Raw genomic sequence first — 26,011 nt, forward strand, 5'->3', positions numbered from 1 at the left:
AAGTAGCATTTCATCATGTCCAAAACAGTGTCAATTGGAAAAATAATGTTTTTTTCATATTTCCCAAACTTGGATTATTACACATGATTTGAAAAAAAAACAAGCATGCAGCTGAATAAGTCAGACATGAATATTATTGAATAATATGAATATTTTAAAGTACCAAATATTTTCTTTCTTGACAATTATTATTTCAATATATTTTAGATGATAACCATTTTAGGCCAGGCATTCTGGCTATTATGTCAAATGGCTAGTTTTGTATGTAATTTACAAAGAGCTTTTTCACTGGACATTTTTTCCTCTCTTCTATTCCATTAAAACCCTGAACTATAGAGAATATTTTTGAATTCATTCTGTATTCTTAATTTCATAGAAATTGAATAATATGAATTCAATAGGAATTTCAGAAATATTAAGAATGGAAAAAAGAGAATCCTCCCCCCCCCAAGGTATTACTGAATGCTTACTTCATGCAAATTATGAAACTGTTTACTCACTGAAACCAAGAGAAATGGGAGTTCAAACCATACTCTGAAGTTGTCGATGATCTAGTTGGAGAGACAGCATATCCATATAAATAATATACACAATGGTGTCTATACAGAGCAAAGCAGTATAAAACTAAATCGTAGCCTTGGAGAAAGAATCAACTTCTGATTTAAAATCACTTCTTCCTAGTAGTCTCTAATATGTTGTCTCCAAAATTCTTTATCAAAATGCCAGTCAGTATCATGGTAGGAAATCCCTACCATGAATGACAAATTTACACTAGAATCTAGTAATTGTTGAATTTATTGTAAATTAGATGAACCAGGGTTGAGGAAAAATCAATTCATACTTCAAAATGTGGTTTAGCTTCATGAAACATCGATCTGGTCAGAAAATAACTGAGAACCCCTAAGTCCTTCTACCATCTAGCCCATGACTCAGAGGCTATAACAAGTAGATAACCAGGAGAATATGACATCTCTAGTGTTCGGGTTTAAGTAATTCAGTGAGGAGGGCAAAAGAATCTTATTTAACACTTGCTCAAGACCAAAATCTAACTGTATTCATCTAGAGAGAGAAAGAAAATTCCATATATGAGTAGAAAGAAAGAGGACACATAGGGATTTTATATTTAGCTTCTTTTAAACTGAAGCTTTCTTGGTTACAAGCAAATCTATTGTTAGATTTTCAGAAGTTCCAATTTCAAACATAATTTAAGCCTAATGGTAGTCTAAGACAAAATTTAGGAGCAGAGATTCCAAAGTCAGATAAATGTATAAGTCAACCCTCCACCACTATGGAAGTTTTGTATTTGACCTTCCTCAGATTTATATGATTCATCACTAGAGTGAGGATAATAAATATAATATAATGATATTTTAAATAATTAATGAAACAATGGATATAATGGGCTTAGTATAATATAGTGATGGAAGATAAAACATTTTTAAGAAAAGGCGAGTACCCGTGTTACTTTATTGCTATTACTGCTACCGTTTCTATCACTATTATTCAAGTTGAGGATTGTATAGGATCCAGAAGAAAATTTTCACAAAATTGATTTGCATTCAGAATAGAACATAAGAAAAGGTGGGAAATTAGCAAAAAAAGTGTAAGAAAATTGGATAAAATTAAGAGGTAACAAGGAGCAGTTGCAAGGTTGCAAAAGAAGTCAAGGAAATAAAGGCAATAATTATTTATTATTATACAGCACAGGAAAATGAAGCACAATTGCAGAATTGAAACCGACCTTAAAAGAAATAAAGGGCTGATTGTACTAAAAGTCAAAGCTATCATGTATAGAACACTCTCAGACTTGAAGAAGTATAAAAAAATTAAAAGTAGATTATCAAAATAGAAGATAATCACTAGCCAACATAATCTGTGTTGCTAATGAGATGGAGAAAACTAAAGGGTTTTGTGCGAAGGAATAACATGATCTGACATTCTACTAGTGATTTATGTACTAAATTATATAATACATGAAGAACACACAATTAAAGAATAATAATAGAAAAGCCACTCTTATTAATAAATTAAGGAACAAAATATTTTTGGTATCACACACCTGTTTGCCACTTCATGTCTCCTCTCCTCTATGTAAAGGTCCTATTTGATGAAAAGGATTTTGTAGCTTTTCTTTATCATTTCATCATCAAAGTTTGCATCTACTAGCAATATAAGGTGTTGATTTTCTTTCTAAGGTCTCCATGAATGGAATCAAACTATATGCACTTTTTGAGCCCTGTATCTTTCACTCAGTATTATTTGTGAGATTTATCCACCTTTTTCCACGTGGTTGTTATTAGTTCATTTTCATTGTTGTGTAATAATTCCATTAAAAGACTGGACTTCAATTTATCTATCCCACTTGTTGGTGTATATTTGAAATAATATCACGAGGTTTTCTAGAGCACATAGCTAGGGACATAGATTTACAAGGCAACACCAAACACTTTTCTAATGATGTTTTACCCTTTCACAATATATGAGAGCTCCTATTGCTGCATTTTCCCACCAACTTATAGTACAGTCCAAATTATAAGCGTTTGCCAACATTAGGTATATGTAATGCTATCTTTGTATCAACTTTAATTTTTCTGACTCACAAATTCATACTAAACTCATAAATTCGTCTTTACCTTTTTTAAAAATGTAGTATTCAACTGCCCTCTTTTATAACTTACCTGTTCAAACTTTTGCGGATATTTCCACATTTCTGTAGATTTTTCAAATAGATTTATGGGAGTTCTTTATATATTTACCCTTCCTTCAGTTATGTGTATTGTAAATGTCTTCTGCCATTTAGGGGCTTTTCGCTTTAATTATAATGTCTTATTTATTAAGTCACTTTTCCTAAAGTTTAATTTATATAAAATAAAATGCACCCATGTTAAGTGGGTAGTTTGACTAGTTTTCAAAATGTATATAATTAGGTAACAACAACTGGAATGAAGATACAAGATATTTGCATTTCAAGAGAAAATGCCCAACTGCCTCTTTACAGTAAATCTCTCTCATCCCAGATTTCATACACCAAAAATTTATTTGCTCTCAATTTGGTTTTATTTTGCCTTTACTTGACTTTTATATAAATGGAATCTCATATACAATATAAGAGTTCTTGTGGTTCTACATCCTCACCAACACCTGTTATTGTCAGTGTTTTAATTTTAGCCATTCTAGTGACTATGTGGCAATATTTCCTTCAGTTTTTAATTTGTATTTCCTCAATGGCTGATGATGCCGAATTACTTTTCATGGAATTACTGCTCATTTATATATTTTCTGCTGTCAGGTGCCTGTTCAAATCTTTTGTCTATTTTTAAAGTTGAACTATATATCCTCTTGTTATCAAATTGTGAGGGTCCAGAACCTTACCTGGGTATCAATGAAAGGCCAGGGATGAGGAGCAGTAAACTCCCTCCTGCACACGACTAACTGCAATTGTAATCATTCTAATATGTTCCAGAAGAAAGTTCACTGTGAGGTGTAGGACATATGTATTGAAAACTTTGTCTCCCTGTCTGTGACTGGTTGTTGGTTCGTTCGCTTGCTTTTTTATTTCACTTACGTGCCATTCAAAAAGCAGAAGCTTTTAATCTTTGTGAAGTCCAGGTTTATTTTTACTTTACTGTTTATGCTTTCTTATCATATTTAATAAAGATTTGCCTACAGAAGTTTGCATACTATATTTTTCAATACTATTTTTAGTTTTAGCTGTTCTTTAGTTCTATGATCCATTTCAAGTTATAGTTGTAGTTCTAGACTCCCTGTTCTGTTTCATAAATCTATGTCTATCCTAATATCAGTCAACATTACCTTAATTACCATACGTTCATGGAAAGTCTTGGTATCAGGCAACATAAGTTATCCAAAATCATTCTTGTTTAAAAAAATATTTGGCTATTCTAAGTACTTTGCTACAATTGCATTGAATATATAGATTGATGTAAGGAAACTTGGTATTTTAAAAAATTGTATTTTCTAATCCATGAGAGATCAATTTAATCTGATCTATTTCTTCATCTACACAGGTTTCTTAAATCACTCAGCAATGCTTTATAATTTAGCATAGAGATTATGCATAGTTTATTAAAGTTATTAGTTTGTGTTTTTGTCTAATATTTTAAATAATATTTTTATATTATTTTCCAGTTGTTTATTACTAATATGTGGGAGTGGAACTCACTTTCATAGATTGACCTTCTATACTATGTCTTCTTGAAATCACTTTTTATATCTAAGAGTTATTTTTTGGATTCCTTAGGATTTCTACACATACAATCATGTCATCTCTGAAATAATTTTATGTTTTCCTCTTTAGTCTATAGCCCTCTTATTTTTTTACTTGCCTTATAATTTAACACTTACTGAGTCTCTAATAGGATTTTACAAGTAGTCATAAGAACAGAAACCCCACCTTGCTATTTTGAGGGAGAACTTTACAGTCTTTTATCATTAAGTGTAAAGTTATTTGGAGGTTGTGTTATAATATAAAAAGTTAGTTATATTTTACTGGGTTGAAAAAGCTTCCTTCTATAGTTTACTAAGAGCTTATTTCTTGAATGGATTATGAGTTTTGTCAAATGCTTTTTGTGCATATGTACAAATGCACGTATGGTTTTTCTCTTTTATTCTTTTCAAATTTTAAAAATCTTTTTATTACTGGTATAATTACACTTACTAAGAATTTATAATCTGTTTCATGTATTTCTAACTTCAATTAACTAATATTTTGTTAAGGATATTTGCATCTATATTTATGAGGGACATCAGTTTGTGTTTTTATTTTCTTATAATATTGTTAGATTTTGGTATAAGAGTAATGCTGGCCTCATAAAATATTAGATAAGCTATTATTGTCTGAGCTTACAGTGGAGCCTGTGGTACCATGACATTTCCCTCCCTGTGGGATCCTGCTTCATCCTCAGCTTTGACAGCTCCTGCTTGTCTGTGCCAAAGAGACAGTCTCTCTAAACACTGTTGTCACTCTCCCAGTGGTACTCCACCCTTGCTTATTTATTACTCAATGCTAGACCTATTTTGGCAGTGGGGACAAGGAGAGTTCTGTGTTGTAATGAACCAGTCACAGCCTTAGGCAGACTCTGTGTACTTGAGTCTCAGGACTAGGACTCTTGGAGCATTCCTGCCCCTCCTCCACATGGCGGCCAAACTCTGCCTTATATCTGCGTCGTTCACAGTAAACGAGAGTTTATTGCTCCTTGTCCCTGACCTCTAATTGGTATCCAGGTAAGATCTTGGACCCAAGACAACTTTCCTGGCCTTTCCCCAGAAGCAAAGGCCTTTTGCTTCTACCCTTTCTTCAACAGCAAAGGAGCTTCTCATCTATGTCCTACTTCTCCCCCAGAGACAAGACTATTGTGCTTTTTACTTCTCCAGAAGCAAGGGGTTTTTGCCTGGGCTCAGGGAAATGCAGGGTTTGCTGCTCCTCCTCCTGCAGCTTAGTTTTGCTTCTTATGCAAAAAGGATCCACAAAAGTGGACAGAGCGCCGTAACTGTCTCCCAGAAACAGCTGATTACCTACACACCTGAGCCATCGAATATGACTTCAGTTTCCTGCACAGCCTTCAGTATTTTCCCCGAAAAACTGGTAGGCATCCATGGAAAACAGCTTGCAGGAGATTGTAAACTCCCCATGTGTCTTGGGCTTCCTGATATTCCAAACTGACATGCTAGCTCACACCTGGCCTTTAAAAAATCTGTTAAATTTTAGCTAATTTCTTAATATCTTCTTACTCATGGATATGGTGACCACCTCTTTCTCCTGTGCTCTGCCAAAGTTTGAACATTTTGTGTGCCCCATCTCTCTTTGGAGCAGTTTTCACTGTGTAGTTTGGTTTACTTGGTCACTTTGTGACCCTAGATCTCAGCGGGGTTCAGAAAAAGTTATAATTTTGTATATTATCTGGATTTTTCATTCTTGCAGAGAGATCGATGTTCTATATTTTCATTTGTTTGTTTGTTTGTTTGTTTATTATACTTTAAGTTCTGGGATACATGTGCAGAACGTGCAGGTTTGTTACATAGGTATACACGTGCCATGGTGGTTTGCTGCACCCATCAACCCGTCATCTACATTAAGTATTTCTCCTATTTCTCTCCCTCCTCTAACCCCCCACCCACCGACAGGCCCGGTGTGTGATGTTCCCCTGCCTGTGCCCCTGTGTTCCCATTGTTCAACTCCCACTTATGAGTGAGAACATGCGGTGTTAGGTTTTCTGTTCCTGTGTTAGTTTGCTAACTAAGAATGATGGTTTCCAGCTTCATCCATGTCCCTGCAAAGGACATGAACTCATCCTTTTTTATATTTTAAGCCAAGCTGCATTTCAAAGCTGTTTTTAATCTTTAAGGAAAAAATACTTCATATTGGCACTAACTACTGAACCTGGAATGAAAGGCATTCTAAATTCTCCATTTGTCTCCAAACTCATTAATTGAATTTGATAATTTTCACTGTATCTAATATAAATAGAAACTCATGAAAGTTTATATAAAATCTGGAAGATGGTAAGCTGTTACGTGGCTGTTTAAATGCATACTGCTTTGGTCTCCATCACAGCTAAATAGAAGAGGAGAATAATCAACCACTTATGCCGTTTTGTTTGGTTTTCCAGAAAGATGCAGGGGAGACAAGGCTGTTACCCATCTTTTCAAATGTTCAAAACATTTTTCAAGTATGGTTAATTAATTCTAAAGTATTAGCATATGGCTCCTTCAAAGTCCGGGACACATCCAATATTTCCAACGATAAGCTTAGAATATACTACATAAAATAACATCATAGTGCTGTTTTCAGTTTTCATTAATCCAAAGAAATTAGAAAGAATTTAGAAGCAGTTTAGTCTAAACTCCTATGCAATGCAAAAATCTTCTCTAAATATCCCTGATTGATCATATACCTGAATCTGGAGCACCTTTCTACTCAAAAGGCAGCCTACGCAGTTTTTGGACAAATAATTTTAAGAAAAATTTTTCTTATATTGAGTCAAAAGAACCTTTCTAGGTGTGCAACCATTTGTTCTCATTTATCATCTTAGAGCTACTTACAATAAATCTAATCCTCTTTTTACCTGAAAGACCATCAAATACTTGAAATGGTTATAATGTTTTATTTTTCTTCTTTTTTGCCAAGCTAAAATTTTGTAATACCATCAACTACCTTCACGTTGATGTCTATTAAGCTGTAGTCTTCTGGCTTATGTCTCCACACTATGTGCTCCGTCTGTGACCCAAACTTTCTCCTCCGTCATTAAAATATTAAGTGTTCTGAAATATTATGCACCCAGTGTTCAACTTTTTTTCTCTATCTACATTCTCTCTCGGGACAATCATATTCAAATTTTAGTCTATGTATCACCTCTATGAAAATGTTGCCCAAGTCTACCTTTGTTATTTCTTGAAATAGGGTGCTCACCCTACTGCATTTTGTGTCTGCAGGGGATCTCACCTTGCGAATCAGCCATCATAGGGTTTGTAAATTTTAAACTGATATTCCCCTTGTACTCTGGTGTGTGAGTGCATGTGTGTTTGCATGCATTTGTATATGTATGTGTATTTGGGGAGAAACTCTGTAGGTCAGTATAGAAAAGTGTTTCTATACAACGATTGTGCATTTACTTCTGCCTGGGTCCAAAAAAGTCACAATAGCCTAGTGCAATTTTTAACATAAATTCCTACTATGAGTAGTATAAATTAATACCCCAGAGACACACAGAGCACAGACTAGGGTTCAGTTCCTCAGATAATCATTTTTCTTACTCAAGGGCTGAGTAGAGAGAGGCTTCATCAAAAGTGTTTCTGATCAGTAGGCATAGTTTTTCTTCTCCCACTTTTTACAGGTGGCTGCTATCCAATGTCTGAGGACTATTCGAGGATCTTAGCTCCAGTTCTGCCCCTTCCCCCTACCTTCACCAAGTGATTTAGTCCTAAGTTCAGCACTTGTCCCACTGTTAGCAATAAACACCAATCCTACAGCTGAGGATCTACATCTAGTCTGATATTTCCTCCAGGCCATTACAGCATCACTGTTGGAGCTACTGTTCAAGCTTGAAATTCCCTCTAAATGTCTGCAACCCTGAGATTTATCTTGCCTTTCTTAAAATTTGTTTAATGTTTATATGAACACGTGGGGAGTGTGTGTGTGTGTGTATGTGTGTGTGGTGTAGTGTGTCTATATTTTCTCAGTCCAACAGTTGCTAGAGATAGAACTCCCTTGCATTTCCTCTGGGAAGCTCAAAGGCTATGTATCAAAAAATACTCAACGTCACGATTCTACCAGAAATATTTGTCTGTGTTTCTGCCATAATGAATAGCACCCCATATTCTTAGTTTCCAAAATTTGGAAATGAAACTTTGGAATCATCTTAAATCCAAACTTTCTGTTGGTTCTCATATCCAGTTAATCACCAACTCAATTTTACAATTGCAATCTTTTACTTCACATATTCTAGCAATCTCAGTTATGCATGAATATAATGATTATCTTCAGAATGTCAGAATGTGAAGATTAAATGAGATAAGTAGATCACATAAGAAGTACTGCAAGACTGGAGTAATAGATTGAATAAATCAGCTACTAGCTACCTAGTGACCCAAGTCAACCCAGTATTAGTATTTCAATTAGTGATGTTTATGAATTTTCACAAACCCATGTATCACACATATTTACTTAGAACAGATGAATGAAAAAAAAACATAGAACCTAATATGACTTTTCAGTTTTTTATGATTTTCTAATTTTTATTCTATTAGTTATCTCTGCATATACAGTGTTTCATTTCTCTTATAAACTGAAAGATTGGTGTAAATGAATAAAATTAATTAGTTAAACATTAAAATTTAGCCCTCATTATCTGCCAGGCACCATATTTCATATTTTATCTAATTTAATCTTTACAGAAACTTATTTATTGTTCTCACTTCACAGAAGAGGGAGTCTAGGGACATGAAAGTTAAATACTCTGATGATGGCCACAGGTAGAAAGGGGCAGAACCAGGGTGTAAACAAACAGATCTTGACTTCAGAGCTGACAATATTGTCTATGATGTTCTTCTGAATGAATACTGTATTAACAGTATATTAATAGCGAGATTGTTGTCTTTTGGTAATTTCCAATTTGTTTAGTGCTTTCTCAAATCTAGTACCCAAACTAAACTCCAGTTTGGATAATATACATCGAAAATGTGGTGGAACTAACTTTCTAGTTATGGAGAGCATGTGTCTTTTGATTCTATTTAATAGTGAACTGGATCTGGTAGCCACATCACAATATTGACTTACATTGAGTTCACACATAAGTGAAATAAATGATTTTTTTTCCATTTGGATGACTCATAAATTTTTCTTCTCCATGTTATTATTGAGCGGATGTATTTTTTAATCCATGAAAGACTTAAAATAGATCTCAACTAAATTGCATCTTTTTACTTTTAGCTCATTAATAAAATCTGTGGACAATTTTTGGAATCCTCACTTTGTCTTTTATAGTATTAATTAGTTATTCTTCAGGTTTTTGTCACTGGTTTCGGATTTGTAAAATTACATATCAGAGATACTGGCTATTTTTCCACAAAAGAAGCAAAGTATTATCCCATTATATAAAACTTGCATTGTGTCTTTGTACTGACACTTTGTTAAGAAAATACCCTAGAATAAGGAGAATTAAAAATTTTTTATGCTGTGAACACATATCTTTGTGTGAAAATAAAAGGAAAAACTCTGTTCCATCTCTTCTTGAAATAAACTATTGTAATTCTCCATTGGAAGGACGGTGGTGCTGGTGACAAAACTGATGTTTTCTGAAAAACCACAATTGTTAACGATAAAGACAAAGAATATAAAAACATTGTAGAGTGAAACATGCTTCACACAGAATCAATGAAAAGAGAGATTTCTCACTATAGTTAATGGAAAAACATGGAAAAGAATAAGGTCAAAACAGAGAAGATTTTTTAAAATAAATGCTTATTTAAGAACGTGTAAATCTGAGATACAGAACGGCTAATGAAAAGTTCTTAGAATGGTGACCATAAAATCGCTATCTAGCTTAAGGCCAGCCTGCATTGTTGATTTTAAGAATTTGTCATTGCTGTAGGTGTATTGGGCCATTTTTGTGTTGCTATAAAGAAATACCTGAGTCTGAGTAATTTATAAAGAAAAGAGGTTGAATTGGCTCATGGTTCTGCAGACAATACAAGAAGTGTGGTGCCAGCATCTGCTTCTGGTGAGGGCCTCAAGAAGCTTGCAATCATAGCAGAAGGTGAAGGGAAATCAGGTGTCTCACACGGCGAGAGCTGGAGCAGAGGGAGGCGGGATGTGCTGCACAATTTTAAACAACCACATTTTGTGAGAACTCACTGACTACTGCAAGGACAGCACCAAGCCATTCAAGAGGGATCCGCCCCTGTGACCCAACGCCTCCCACCAGGCTTCACTTCCAACATTGGGGCTTATATTTCAACATGAGATTTGGAGAGGACAAACATCCAAACTATATCAGTAGATTACATTTGTCATCAGCGATTTTTTTGAAAAATCAGTCACTTCAAGGATAGTGCAATCAGATGATTATCAAACACCTTAACACCACAACTGGCTGTCCAGAGTTTGTTCCGATTTTCTAGTAAGTTTGCCCAACTATACACTGATTCCAAACAATAGGTGTATTTTGAAACTCTCCTGGGGTCGGCCATCATAACTTTTTTTTCATAGTGTTTTGTGGAAACCACAGACTTTGTCTAAGGCTGAGTTTCCCTGCTTTCCCCACACTTCTTCCTCCCTCTCTTTCTCTCCTTTCCTCTCCCTCTTCCTTACCACTTCCTCTCCTTATACCTCTCGCTCCCATTTCGTTTCAAGTAATGTGAAATTAGAGCTAAGTTAGTAAGTTAGTGTTAAGTCAGTTCTAATTTTGAACACTTGCTCAATGAAAATTAAAGCCCCAGTCACAGGATAACCAGAATCTTGAGAACTTTCTTTTTGTGTGAAAGCAAACAAGCGTATTTTATTCCACTTGCTCCTCATGGTAAAAGAAGAAGTTTGAGGATAAACTAACGTCCCCTCATTTATTTCAACAGATTGTAAGATGTGAATCTTGTTATCTACAGGAAAACGTGGATAATATTATTGAAGAAGTTAAAAAAATATGCAGTGTTCTAGGGTGTGTGGAAACCAAACAAATTACAGATGCAGTAAATGAACTAAGTCTAATTCTTCAGAGAAAAGCAGAGGTAAGTATATTCATTTATTACACAGTAGTTTTAAACCTGAGTTCAATACTTAATTAAGGAGAGTGGAAGACTTTTTACTAACAACTATATTTCTGTGTGTATGTTTGTGTGTATCTGTGTGTGTGTGTGTGTGTGCGCGCGCGTGCGCGCGCATGCAGCCAAACAGTCTATTTCAATTGTTTGGGAGTATTGGCAGCTTGAGTCTATTATGCCAAATAGATCTGATTAAACTATAAGGACATTGATTACACCTTTGAAGTTTGTAACCACCTTATAACTTCAGGTGATACTGAAATCAATCCTACAATCCTATCTAAATGAACGTAATTATATAATATTCACATGTAAGTGTTTGTATAGATTGTTAATGGTTCTCACGTATACGAGTGTATACAGGCATAAGTGTCATGTTTGTATGGATAAGCATATTTATAAAAAAGAAAAAATCAATTTTTGTGGTATTTTTTGCGAATTTTGCAGTGCACACTGCCTCCATGATTTCTGTGTGACTTTCTATGGATCCCACATCATGATTTGGTGGGCTTAAAAAATAGGCATTATGTGATTTTCTTTTGAATTCTCAGAAATCTGATGTACACCTGTAAGTGATTATTTTCCAAGAAAAATATTACGACATCTGGTTACAATAAATTCATTTATCTTATTATTAGTTTAGCAGATGATAAAGCAGAAAGATATGATGATAATAACTAGTATTTGCTAGTCCATTGTAATGTATAAAATAGTTTGACATATGCATCACCTCACTGAATTTAATTTTTATTTTATCTCAATAGATGCTCACAGCAATGTCATAAAGTTGGTATTTTAATGTTCATTTCACTATGAAAACTCAACACTTACAGTGTGTGTGTGTAGAGAGAATTAATAAGTGGCAAAATACAGATTTGAACCTAGGACTCTACACACATTACAGTGTATGTGAAACTTTCTAAGATAGAGTGAATACATAAATTTTCTATCTGCATGGTAAAGAAGAGAGATTCTACTACTTTTGAATATGCCAATCTTGAAATTTTCAAAAGATTGATTTACAATGTAGATAATCATATTACCAAACAGAAATAGTCATGCTTACTGCTTATTGTTTCAAATAGATAAGTGGGTATGAAAATTCAGTAGTTTCTTAATGTTGGGCTTTCTAGGTCATATTTAATCCAAAGTTTTGTGTGATTAGACAGTAAAAAAATGAATATAGAAATTTAAATACGTTCTTTACATGAACAATGACAATGAAGATTTTGATGAGTCACGGAGGTATGCCACAAAAATATTTTAAAGATAAACATTGCTGAAAAGCTAAAATGCAAAGCACTAAAGAAATCAAAATTTAAATAATGTAAACAATAAATCCAGAAATTAAATATCGAAGATAGATTTGTGTTTATTTCCCTAAATTTTTCTTAATAAGGAAACACCTTCTCTTTTACTTTCCAATTATAGAAGGAAATGGAATAACTATGTAGTCTCCAAAACTGTTTTTGTATGTAGCTATTAAGACCTAGTGCCTTTACAAATAACAACAAGGTAAAACAATCTGATTTGATCACATATAATATAATCATATTTTTCTATTCTGCTTCAGAGTGAAAAAAATATACTACAGCAGGGTGTTCAATCTTTTGGCTTCCCTGGGCCATGTTGGAAGAATTGTCTTGGGCCACACATAAAATACACTAACGCTAACAATAGCTGATAGGCTAAAAAAAAAAAAATCTCATAATGTTTTAAGGAAGTTTACATATTTGTGATATTTGTGTTGGGCCACATTCAATGTCATCCTGGGCCACATGTGGTCCACAGGCCGCAGGTGGGACAAGCTTGTATCAGAGTCTTAAAAAGCATTTCATCAGTATGTTTTGAAAACAACTATTTTGATGAGCTTATAAACTTGGCAATTATATGATGCTGAAAAAGGGCTTTCTAATTGGTGATGTTAAGTCAGTATAACAAGGTAGTGAGAATTAACTTTGAACAAGCAGTTATTACTCTTAAATTGTCACATTTTAGAAACATTACAAGCTCCAAGAGCTGATAAAATACATGAGATAAGATAATGCAGATACTAAGATCTACCAGTTTCTATCTAAACATCCTGTGGAAAACTAATTCACTTTTTGGAGTTTTAATTTTCCTCATGTTTAAAACAGAAAAATAAAATAATTTCCTGAGTTCTTGTATGGGAAACAATGTTAATAAAGGGCCCTGATGACAGTGTAGCTTAAATGAGATCATTGCTGTTAATGGAGGTATTAAGGATGGTGCTGGTGCTAGTTCTGGAGAATCTTTCCCACAAGGCCAATATGAAGGCTTTAATTCACACAAGCACCAGGAAGGTTGGCCCTTGTCATCTCATGGCCATCGATTACAGCCAGCCTCCTGACAAATATGAACCATTGCCAGAGGAGGAAACCAGATGTGTGGATGTCGACATGTCTTCCCATCTGTTAAGACTATTTGATTATTCTTCGACTTTTATGTCCAGCTCTTAACGAATTGGCAAACAACTGACCAAACAACGAGGAAAATATAATTTTAGGATGAAGCATTTCAAAGGATGTTAAAGTATTGCTGGTTATAAAAAGTTTTATCTTCAAAACACTCATTTTCTGAAACTCCTTAAGAGAATAAAAATGACAATTTTCAGAAATATCAAACTTACAATATATGAAGCTAAAAGAATTCTTCACAAAGGAATTGGGTATTTCATAGGAAAGCCATAAACAATTATAATACTCAAGAAAAACTCATCTTCACATTTCACTTTCCTTATGTACTAGTATAAACACAAAATTTTGTGTGATATTTCTTTGAAACTTTTAAACTCGTAATGTCTAAATATTTATCCTATATTTTGATAAGACTAAAATGATTTTCATGCATAGAAATTAAAAAAGGAGTTGAAAATAAGGAGTTTTATTTAATATATGTCAATAGACAAAATAGTTCAATATTCCGTAAAAACTGGGTCCTACTTATTTTGAGCAGACTGCTGAAAGCTCATTTATTCTACATCAGTTGCATTTATACTTTTGTTCATCTCTTTTTCCATCCCATTTTAAATGTGAGCCCACCTATGTAAGAATACTGGCACACATAGTAAGTACATTTTACGGAATTTGTGCAGTAACCAGCTACAGTTAACAATGCCAAAGCAGTCTATCCACCCACCATGAACTTAAGATTGAAGAAATGACAAATTCAGGTCTTCTGCCAACAAACTGTGAAATTTAAGAAGCTTTTCTTTTTCTTGGCTGCATTTTTGGTCAACATGCAAAGAACTATTTCCTGCCATACAGGGAAGTCATTAGGTGTTTATTAAATGTAAGTTTTGGCAAGATGAAGAATTATATGACAAACATACTTGTACTCTATTTTATTCTCTGACCCAGCACTGGAAACAATTTGCATCCTTCAAATTATATTCCAGAACTCACATAATTTAATTTCCATTAAATGCTTACATAATAGGCGAACCACGAAGTGAAAATATGGTCTTGCACATCATGGTGTAGGTGGATGTCATGGTGATTTTCTAATACAAGTCTATATTTCTAAATAAATTGAATTTTAGTTAAATCAGGCTAACATTTTTAATCGTCTCACCCACATGGATAGAGTGGGGATCTTATATGTAGTTGTTAAGAGTAGCGACTGATACTATACTCTAATGAAATATTTTGCCTAATAGAAATGCTTCTGAAAAGGTTCATGCAAATGATGCTTTTAATTAAAAAGTTGCATATAAATGTAATGACATTTTAAACATGATCAAAATGTTCTCTCTCTAAAGGAATACTGTAACAATTTTTTTGTTATGGAAAAACAATTATTCTCTAATTTGTTTGTTTGAGAAACCTGGCTTTTAACTAATTGTATTTCCTTAAATGCAAGACTTGAAATTTTATGTTTTTATTTTTACTTTTTTAAATTTTGAGTTTATAAATTTAAAAAATTTTAATGTTAATTAAAATGGATCTTATTAAAAATTGTATTTCCTTTTGGGCTGAAACCATTTTTTAGGATGTCTATAAATCACCTTATACAGTTTTCATGATAGTTTAGTTACAACCAGCAAATCCTAAGCCACCAAAGTAATTCTAGGCTTCTAACAAGGATAAAAATAAATAAATAAGGAAGGCCACCACACTAATGGGCATGAATTTAAAGAATAATGAAAATGAAAACCAAAAAAATAGAATTTCAGATTGTATTTTTTATTTAAGATATGACTCAAGATATTTTATTTTTTCAAGTGTTAGACTATCAGATTTTTAAAAATTCCCTAAGAAGAAAAAAAGAAAGAAAACTATTTAGTGAATCTGTACTGATTTTGTCCACTTCAATTCAGTCTTGTTTTTGGTGCTGTCCAAAGCTTGCTGAATAACTGCTAGGAATAAGAGCTGGACACGGCATACAGAGAGAATTAGAAATGCACTTTTATCAAAAAATCAGTCACTGTTATGTAAGGAGGATTGAGCTTAGACAATCTATTGTGGTAATTTCTTTTTAAAAAAATACATAACCTACGTTGCTTATTACAATATTTAGAAAGTTTTTATTTCATCATACAATTTAAATTCATCCTGTTTAATAAGCAAATTGATATATGATGCCAAGAAATATTTTGTTGTTTTACCATGACAAAGAAATTATAATGTTTAGATTTTGGACATTACTATTTGATTATTTTGTGAATTTGTTGTGCGAATAACAAGTATAATTTTACATTTTTTTCCAGAATTTTTATCAAAGTTCAGAGACTTCAGCAAAAGGTAAAACATACATGTACTCAAGTATTTTGGAATAAAGAAAAAAATAAGTTACAGAATCCAAAATACTTTTTTCAACTTTTTTATGCAAATACTGTGGTAACACACAACACACACACACACACACACGAGCTTTTTGAGGAGAAAGATGCTTTTCTAAAATTCCTTTTATTAATGGAAGTGATTATTCTGCAAGGGAATAAAAATCTGCACTCTCTAAACTTTTAGCCTGATATTTTAAAAATAATGAGAAAAATAAAAAGATCTATAAAAATTATAATACTGAAAATATCTTATAACCACTCCAAGACATTGAAAATTTTACCATTTACTTAATTATATTTTGATGTAAGAAAAATTAGAAAAGTAGTAGATGTCTGTCTGCAAGGTCATCCACTTCAAATTTGAATTCCAGCTCTATTTGAAAGACCAAGCTAATATAACAGGTAGGAGGATTTGGTTCTGGAATAATTAGTGTTTACAGAGGCTTCGAGTCTATAAAATTGCAAGCCACGGGAGGACTTTGCCTCTATAGAAAACAGTAGGTGTGAGATTGCGTGGGACGGAGTAGAGTCTGACTTTTGGAATCAGGCAGAACTGGTTTTGAATTTCAACTCTCCCAACTCAAATCTCAACTGGTTTTGAATCAAAGACTCTGCTTTCAGAGTCTGTGATTCTAGATTAAACTCTTTGATCCTGTTATCCTAATATGCATAAATAATATAATAGGATTTAATGTGCAGGATCTGGTCAGGATCGTTCTTGGTTGTAGATGGTACTTGGCACAGGAATACTCTGAGTATCTGCAAGAAAACTGTCTGCCCCTCGGATGTTCAAATAACCCCTGGATTCAGAAAAATCCACTGGAAAGCAAATGAAAACCTAACCTGCCCTCCACACCCTTAACTGTTTCAGTAAAGAGTCACGTACAAAGGTATATCCTCTCAACTCTAATTCCCACCACTCAAAAGAAGACACTCAATTAAGTTTGAGGAACACCCCCGTCTCACATCAAAAAGGAAAATAGGGTGGCGGAGGGTATAAAGAAACTTGTGCAAGTACAAAAACCCTATTCTAGGTGTTCATAAAACTCCAGAACACCATAGAGGGAGGGAAGGAATGGACACTTCCTGACAGTATTGCTAACAGAATCTAAGTGTGCTAACAGAATCTAAGAATCGTATGTGGAGTGAGCGAGCTGCAGGCGTGTCTGTATGAAAATGATTCTCCCTTTCTATCAGGAATGTTGTAATGAGGTCTCCTCCCCCATATTCCTCAGGGGACTGGAATATGAGATCCCACAAAACTGTACAGAAATGTTCCTGGAGACTTATATTCTATAATAAATCGTGATAGATTTTAATTGAGTCTAAATTGCACATAGATTGTCCTTGCCTCTTTATTTCATGGCACTATAACTCTTTTCCAGAGTAAAATTAGGTGCAATAAACACTTTTCCCACCATATTTCACCACCAAGCCCTGTGTCTTGGGTTCTTAATATGTTTTGATGATGTTATTTGAAATGTAGTCTGCATCCAGAGTTCAGGAAGTAAAACATAATGCATAAGCATACATCTCTATGCAAACTCAAAGTAGCAAATTTTATCCGAGAACCATGTTTCTGCATGAAAAGCAAAAAGTAGAGTTTAAGTAATTAACCAAATGACTAAGTTTCCCCCAAAATATACGCTAAAGCTTAAATTAATAAATCAAATTTATGATTTATTTTAGATGTGTGTTCACTTGCACAATGTTGGGAATTCTTGAAAAGGAGTTTGTGCTTCCTGCTTCAGTATACCAAAAGTACAATTTGGAGATAAAGAAACAAGATGTTTCCATAAATTTATAATGCTCTGCCTCCTGCTGTTCAGCAGAATCTCTGTTGGTTGGCCTCCAGAGTTTGATGAGGCCTCTTTTAAGACTATTTTTACACTGCTTTACTCTTCTGCTTCATTAATTGCTACTGCTGACTTCTCAGAGAATTTTAATTACAGGTTTTTTTTTTTCCTCTGCTTGTCCCCCCCAGACTGTTTCAACAGAGGGCACAATTTAAGAAATATAACAAATAATGAAAATTAATCTACCTTATGTATTTTGTATAAATTTATGAATAACTAAGTGAAAAATAGCATGTGTTAAACAACAAAAATGTTTAATTATAGACAGACGTACTGAGGCACAGACAGGATGTGGGAGGAAGCTCCATGTCAAGCTGGCCCCTTTCCTGAAGCATCCAACTGCCTGTGTGCTGAAATACTGTAGATTATCAAAGGAAATATCTAGCTCTTTGCACTATTTTCATTTCCAAACAACTAGAAACAAAAGGCAATTCATGCTTTTTCAACTTATAAGTTGTTTATTTCTAGAATTTTCTTTTAATTTTTTTTTACTTAAGTTTACTTAAGGTAACTGAAACTGTGGAAAGCGAAAGTACTGTTAAGACTGAACTACTATATAGGGAATTGCATGTTTTAAAAACAACTTATAAAGAATTGCATGTGTTTGAATAAACAACTGTATCGACTAACTTAGCACATGGAATCATCACAGCAGATCTTAAGAACACAATTTCTGATGATGTGCTTACTTGCTCTCGATTTCTACTTAGCTGCCAGAGGAAAACTATTAGCCCCTATACCTAGTAATTTTTCATTTTTCTTCTTTCATGACAAGTCACTTTTAGGAATAACCAGTAGACTCCTTCTAAATAACTAATGGCAAAACTCAAGAAAGTCTTTAATCTTGAAGAGATACAGTAAACATCATAAATCTTTCATTTCAAGCTGGTTTTAAATCCTAGCCTTGTACTATTTTCATTCTCTTTTTAATATCAACACATTGTATATGATTAGTGTTCAGTTAATAGTAAACATGATAGCATCATCAAATTTATTATGATTAATTCTTTAGATGGAATTTGTTTGATGTACTTATAAGCCATCTATATTCCTTGTCTGAAAATTAATTTTAAACAATCACAAATCAGAACAAAAATTATTGCAAATTACAGTTGATCAGAATGTCAAATTAATAATTTTTTAAATTCCAAATTGTGATGAAAAGGCCATGCTTCCAAGATTTCTGCAGCTGAAGATCAGAAAGCTTATTGATATCTAATCTAGCAGCAACTAAACCAGGTTGCATTCAGAGGTACAGATAGTTAATTATCTTCAATTGGTAAAGGGTCACTTTAATTAAAATTATTTAAATTTTATTATATGATATTTCAAAGCTGTAATTGATGGCCTATGATAAATATGGCCCTTCTTAGTGACTTGATCTCTATCTCTTCCTTTCTAGGCTTGATAGAGAAGGTAACAACTGAACTATCCACATCCATCTACCAGCTAATCAATGTCTATTGTAACAGCTTTTATGCAGATTTTCAGCCTGTAAATGTACCTAGATGCATTTCCTATCTAAATCCCGGGCTTCCTTCCCACCTCAGCTTCACAGTGTATGCAGCACACAACATTCCAGAAACCTGGGTGCACAGGTGAGTGGTGGTGAGTTTTTCACAAAAGCGTTCATTTTTACATAGCTTCTAAGTAGAATGCAATTTGTCATGTTCTTATATGCAGGAGCAAAGATTTCATAAAATTTTGGAATTAATCAGCATAGTTTTATCCATATGCTTAAAATCACATTTTAAATGTTTAGATTCAAAATGGATATTTAATTTTCTTTCTTCTTCCATTTCCCATATTTAAATAATTGTCATTGCCAATATATCGTTATGGAAATAGAAAATACTAATTCCATTTAGTGGCTCCTCTAAAATTTTCTTTTTCATGTTTGGGTTTAAATGGCTAATGCTAGTTAAGAAAACATAGTAAGACAAAAACATATGCACATGCAGAGAGATAGAGAGTCTTTAAAAATAGAAAAAAAAAATCACTCTGATCCCCACCAGGTTTCAGTGGTATTTTGCAAGAATTGTACCTTGATAAAATGAGAATTAGCCAAGAATTATTTGCGTTTCAATAGAAATGAATGACAATTATGCATGGAATATCATCAGATTTTAAGCTGACTCTACTATGTAGTATTTTCTTCAATAACATAATTACAGTAATATAGAGATAATTAAAGTTGATAAGATAGTAATTTGGTAATGGATTTATTATACTTACTGCATTTAGCATCTCAAGGAAAAACTGAAACAAATAATTTCAGTAAACATTCAACTTTTGGCCGGGCACAGTGGCTCATGCCTGTAATCCTAGCACTTTGGGAGGCCTAGGCGGGCAAATCACTTCAGGTCAGAGGTTCAAAACCAGCCTGGACAAAATGGTGAAACCCCGTCTCTACTAAAATACAAAAAATTAGCAGGGCATGGTGGTGTGCGCCTGTAATCCCAGCTACTCTGGAGGCTGAGGCAGTAGAATCGCTTGAAACCAGGAAGCAGAGGTTGCAGTGTGCAGTGAACTGAGATCGTGCCACTGCACTCCAGCCTGGGGGACAGAGTGAGACTCTGTCTCAAAAAAAAAGAAAAAAAATCAATTTTTATCTTGATCTGTATTTTTTTAAAAATAAACTGTATAAATATTCAGAGTAAATTAAAGAGGAAATTTTACCTATGTATATAAAAAACACTATCTACACACATATTTGTTTAGAATCCATAAAATAATATTTTTATTTTTTCCTTTTATAATTTTATGAAAAATTTTAAAGGCCTGATGTATAGTAAAATAAATTATTACTCTAATTAATGTTTTCTTTTAATTTTCTAACCATCACTAAATACTCCTTAGTTTGAATTCCCATGGAAAATCCCTATAGCCAGATAAATACAGATAAAGCTATATGTATAGGGCATGCATTTATATATGTGTGTCTATATGTAGAGAGACAAGGATAAATATATATATAAATATATACATATGTTTGTAAATGCAAAATGCAAAATATATACATATGTGTGTAAATATACATATGCATACAAATGTAAAATGCATATGAATATAAAAAAGTGTGCATTTACACGTGTGTGTGTGCGCGTATGAATGATCTAACCAACTCTCCTTTTTCTGTCTCTACATTGTACCTACATGCAGAGTAAAAATAGAGCACTTTCTAATATTGTTATATACAGGTAGATGTGTACATATGTACATATAATTATAAATATAAAATAATGCTTTTCTGCAAACGTTCCTATAATCAATAAATAAATTAGGGCTTTGATGAAGGAAACAAAATCATCCCAGCCATTCATTACTGGAACAAACTATAAAGGGCTGGACACAGGGGAAAACATGAAGCTATTCCTGTCTTAAGGAATCCATGGACCAGTCAAAATTCTTTGGGAAGAGGCTCCAGCAAGATGTCTTACCTCACGACAAATTACATCTTTATTGTAGATTTTCCTAGGGACCAAGTATATAAGTTATCTATTAATACATAACCAATTACCCCAAAACTTAGCAGTTTAGCACAACAAACTTTGATGAGTTCACATTCTGAGGCTCAAGAATCTGGGAAGCAGTTTTGCTGGGTGGATCTGGCTTAAGGCTTCCCATGAGTTGCAGTCAAACTGTTGACTGAGACCACGGTCATCTCAAGCTCACTGGGGCTGAAGAATCCACTTCTAAGGTGGTATTGATGTGGTTATTGAAAGACCTCAGTTCCCCATGGTGTATAGGTGTGGGAGCCTCAATTCCTTGCCACAAAGTTTTCAACAAATGTCCTCAGGCCATAGAGTTGGCTTTTCCCAGAGCAGATGATCCAAGGAATGAGAGAGAGTCCATGAGCAAGGGAACACCAGAGACAGAAGAGACAATCTTTGTAATCTACTCTTGGAAGTGGTATACCACTACTTCTGCCATATTGTACCCTGTGGGAAAGCATGATACAAGGGTTCACATACCAGGAGACAGAATCATTGGGGGCTATCTTGGAGGCAAGACACCTGGGAAGAAACCAGGCCAGAGGTATCTCCAGAAGCATAGGTACTGACAAATTGAGGGGGTAAAATAACAAAGTGACAACTTTCTAGATGGCTTTAGTCAAAAGGACCATAATTAATGTCAGCAAGTGAAACTAATTTGTTAAGGTACAGGACTCTACAATAAAAAATAGTGAAACATTCACTATCAAATCTGAGGATCTGAAACTGAATTATCATCTACTCCACAGATGCCTTCAGGGAATACCCCACTCAAGCTATCAAAGACAAATGAGAATGTATCTTACTTAGAATAATTTGATTAAACAAATTCTTTCCTTGATTCATTACACTGATTAAGAACTCATTCATATTTATCCTAAATTTCTCATTATATAGAATAAAAATTTAATTACTTAACTTTATCCTCTCTATAGATTGCAAGTGCCTTTATGTCACTCAAAGATGAGATAAATTTATCGTTTTGTGTATGTATTTCATGATGCTCATTATCTTAATAATAGCATATTATTAGTTCTCCCCCAAGTCCTCTTACAATGTCCATGTGACCATGCACATTTGTATGTAGGACTATAGTTTTTAAAAACCTCTAGTACCCAAAACATGTCCTGGCATGCAATAGGCACTCGATAAAGATTTGTTAAAAATGTTTGAACAAAATCCCTTGAATAGAGAAATGTGTCATACTTGGTTTGTGAAATTGTTACATGGGTCTCAACAGCAGGAATATGTAGTCCATGTCATGGTTATTACTGAGGGCAAAAATGTAAGCTGAGCTAAAAACTATAAAGAAGCATGACCGTACAGGAAGGTAGACCAGGAGATATTCCAAGGAAGCCAAGAAAATATTACAATAGAGGTGCAAAGCTAAGTGCCTGAGGTCAAGAGGGCCAGCATCAGTGAAAGTGAGTCCAGAGCAATTAGTGGCAGTATAAGAGTGGTTGACTAGACAATTGTTAAAATGATTGTTAGTAATAATTAGTAAGAGTTCAGCAGAATCATACTGTTATATGAGATTATAAAAAAGTCAGTAAACATTATTTTTAAAAAATCCCTTAAGTCACTCATAAAGTATGGTATCATTGTTTGATAAATAGAATGCAAAAATAATTACGCAAAAATGCATAATATGTACAGTAATCCATATTATGTAATAAAGCATATCTATGCAAAAAATGATTTGACAGTACTTTCAATTATGGGATACTGTGTGCACAGGGGCAAGTTGAAATTCTTTCTCATCAAGACGATGCCCTTTTTATGGGGAAGATTCAAATGGCATATAGAGGTTTCTTGTCCCATAACCTTTGCCATTAAAAGGTACATGTGTGCAGTTTATGTCTTCCATTCATGTCACTAAAGTCTAATTTATAAACTTGGCTCATCGTATTAGCACATTAAGGAATGTGTGGGAAACAGGCACAATCTCTCAGTATAAATACTGATGCATATACCAACCAAATATTGGCATAAAGACCAACATAATGGACTCTGAATCAAGAGCATCATTAAATATAAAGTCCTGACATGGTATTGAAATATTCAATTCACCAGAAAGATGCAACAAAGTAATAACATTGACAGAAATCCAAAGAGTTTGATGGGGCCAATATGATAGTGGGGGATACCAGCATTCCTCTCTCAGGAATTAATACATTAATGAGAAATTAGGAAGAATATAGGAGTGAGCATATAATTAATGAGCTTGATCCAATAAATATATATTGTACTTACAGAAGATAATTTGGAAATACAAATTCTTCTCAAGCACATATAGAATATTTATTTTAAGTGACCAAATATTAAATAGTAGGTAAATTTCCAATAACCTATATAATAAAGATCTCATCCACTTTCTGAGATGCAACTTAGAAAACAGTAATAAAAAATAAATGTATTCATAAATTTAAGTATATACTTTTAATTGTATTAATCAAGGAGTTAGAAAACATTATAACTTAAAGGTAATAAAAATATATAATAAACATATGGAATATGGTCAAAGCTATTCTTAAAGTGAAAAATATAGCCTCACATTATAAATAAGACATAAAAGACTAAAAATTAATATAGCAATCATGTCACCATTTCCTCTATGCCATTTTGCTTTGTTTTGTCCAGCTTATAAAAATCAAGGATAATAAAGAGGAAGAAAAATCTTCTACCAGCATTCTGGCAGAAGAACAACAAACAAGTCCTATATCCTCTGATTTATCCTCATCATAGTACTATTAACTGAGCATATTCTATGAGTTTTGCACTGGGAAAAATACTTTACCTGCATTACAGTTGTCCCTTGTTATCTGCAAGGGATTGGTGCCAGGACCCCTGGAGATAACAAATGTCACAGATGCTGAAGCTCCTTACATAAAACGGCATAGTATTTGTACATAGCATATGCACGTCATCCTGTATACTGTAAATCTTCTATAGATTACTTATAATACTTAGTGCAATGTAAACTATGTAAATACACTCATGCATAGCTTATGACTTGGGGAATTATGTTCTGAGAAATGTGTTGTGAGGCATTATTGACAACCACCTACAGTCTTCAAGACAGTAACATACTGTACAGGTTTGTAGCCTTTGAGCAATAGGCTATCCCGTATACCCTAGATGTGTAGTGGGCTTTGCCATCTAGGTTTGTGCAAGTACACTCTGGGATGTTCGCATAACAATAAAATCACCTAATGATGCAATTCTCACAATATATCCCTTTGTTTTATTTTTATTGTCATTTCAAAAATATTTCTGATATGTGGTTGGTTGAATCTGTGGATGCATAACCTAGGGATACAGAGGACCAACTCTGTTTTATTTAATCCTCACACCAGTGACACAAGAGCACTATCATACCCATTTTGCAGATGAAGAAATTACAGTTCTAGAACTAATCTATGACAACTCCAGATGTTGTCTTTCTAAAGTCCCTTCTGTTTACCACAGCAGAAGTGAGTATACTTCAGTGTACTTCATCCTTAACTGGTTACTAGAGTTGATTCTGAAACAGGACAGTTCCCGTGACCCTTCTGCAGGACTCATGAAGGGGTTGGCTTGTTTAGTCAGCCTACAGCTCTCAACCCCTCATGGGAGGGGAGGATATGCAGGTGAGTGGGTGCAGGGGCCAGGACAAGTGCTTCTGGGTGCTGGCAGGAGTAGAACTCTGTGTAGCCCCATGGCAGTGTCTTGGAGGGGTACTCAAAATCCCTGGATCCCCAGAAGGCATCTGTTACAGTGCTCTCTTTGCCATCCGCAGATGACTTAAGTGTTTAACAGCTCAGTGTGACAGTCCTCTGCATCGCGAGCTGTTGTTCGGCATCCAGGAAGAATCAGGTCACATGAACAAATTGAAGATGGTAAATGCGGGAGATTTTATTGCTGATGAAGGTGGCTCTCAGCAGGATGGAGAGCTAGAAAGGGGATGGAGTGGGGAGGTAGTCTTCTTCTGGAGTTCAGCCATTCCTGGCCAAACTCTTCTTTGAGATCCCGCTGTCAAGCCACCCCTCTGAAGTCAAGCTGCATCTTGCCGATGTCAGACTGCTGCTTCTCTTCTTTCCTTCTCTGCCACTCTGCTGCTCTGCCAGTCTGCCACTCCACCACTCAGCTGCTCTGCCACCCCTCTGCCAGTGGACCCTGGGGTTTTTATGGGTATAGGATGGTGGGTGGGACAGGCTAAAAAGCAACATTCAAGTAGGAAAACAGGAATGCATGTTCTCACTTTGGGCCACAGGTCCAAGCTTGAGGGTGGGGCTTCACCAGGCACCCTACCCTTTTCAGCCTGGTATTTTCCTGCCTCCTGTCCATATCACTTCCCCGCTCTGAAGAGGCACATCTTACTGCCATTAAAATATGGAAGATGACCAATCTTAGCTACTTCCTGCTGACAGGGGGCATTGTTTCGGGGAAAACGGCAGTCAGATTCCTCCCTAAAGTCTACCTAAGCGTCCCTAGCAAAAGGGAGCCATTGTCCAAGGCTCCAATTGCCTAACTGTTCAGAGTTTGATGGCCTCTAGGCACATGAGTAAAAAAAAGAGCCCAAGTTTTACAAGGTTAAGTATGCA

The 26,011-nt window shown here is 34.4% G+C and overlaps 1 protein-coding gene and 1 long non-coding RNA gene across 2 annotated transcripts in view; one reads left to right on the forward strand and one right to left on the reverse strand.

Annotated features, from left to right (window-relative positions):
• The window catches only part of LOC117975389 (uncharacterized), a 186,223-nt gene extending 185,704 nt beyond the window's left edge, over positions 1-519 (reverse strand). Inside the window, exon 1 of the long non-coding RNA XR_004665631.2 lies at positions 501-519. This is a non-coding gene — a long non-coding RNA (uncharacterized LOC117975389). The remainder of the gene's footprint in view (positions 1-500) is intronic.
• PIK3C2G (phosphatidylinositol-4-phosphate 3-kinase catalytic subunit type 2 gamma) overlaps positions 1-26,011 on the forward strand; it is a 385,996-nt gene that overhangs the window by 65,107 nt on the left and 294,878 nt on the right. Inside the window, exons 9-11 of the mRNA XM_003816540.5 lie at positions 11,119-11,241; positions 16,004-16,037; positions 19,337-19,532. Of these exons, the coding sequence (XP_003816588.3) occupies positions 11,119-11,241; positions 16,004-16,037; positions 19,337-19,532 (353 nt within the window). The remainder of the gene's footprint in view (positions 1-11,118; positions 11,242-16,003; positions 16,038-19,336; positions 19,533-26,011) is intronic.

Source organism: Pan paniscus, chromosome 10 (genome assembly GCF_029289425.2).
Source record: "Pan paniscus chromosome 10, NHGRI_mPanPan1-v2.0_pri, whole genome shotgun sequence".
Classification (NCBI taxonomy): domain Eukaryota; kingdom Metazoa; phylum Chordata; class Mammalia; order Primates; family Hominidae; genus Pan; species Pan paniscus.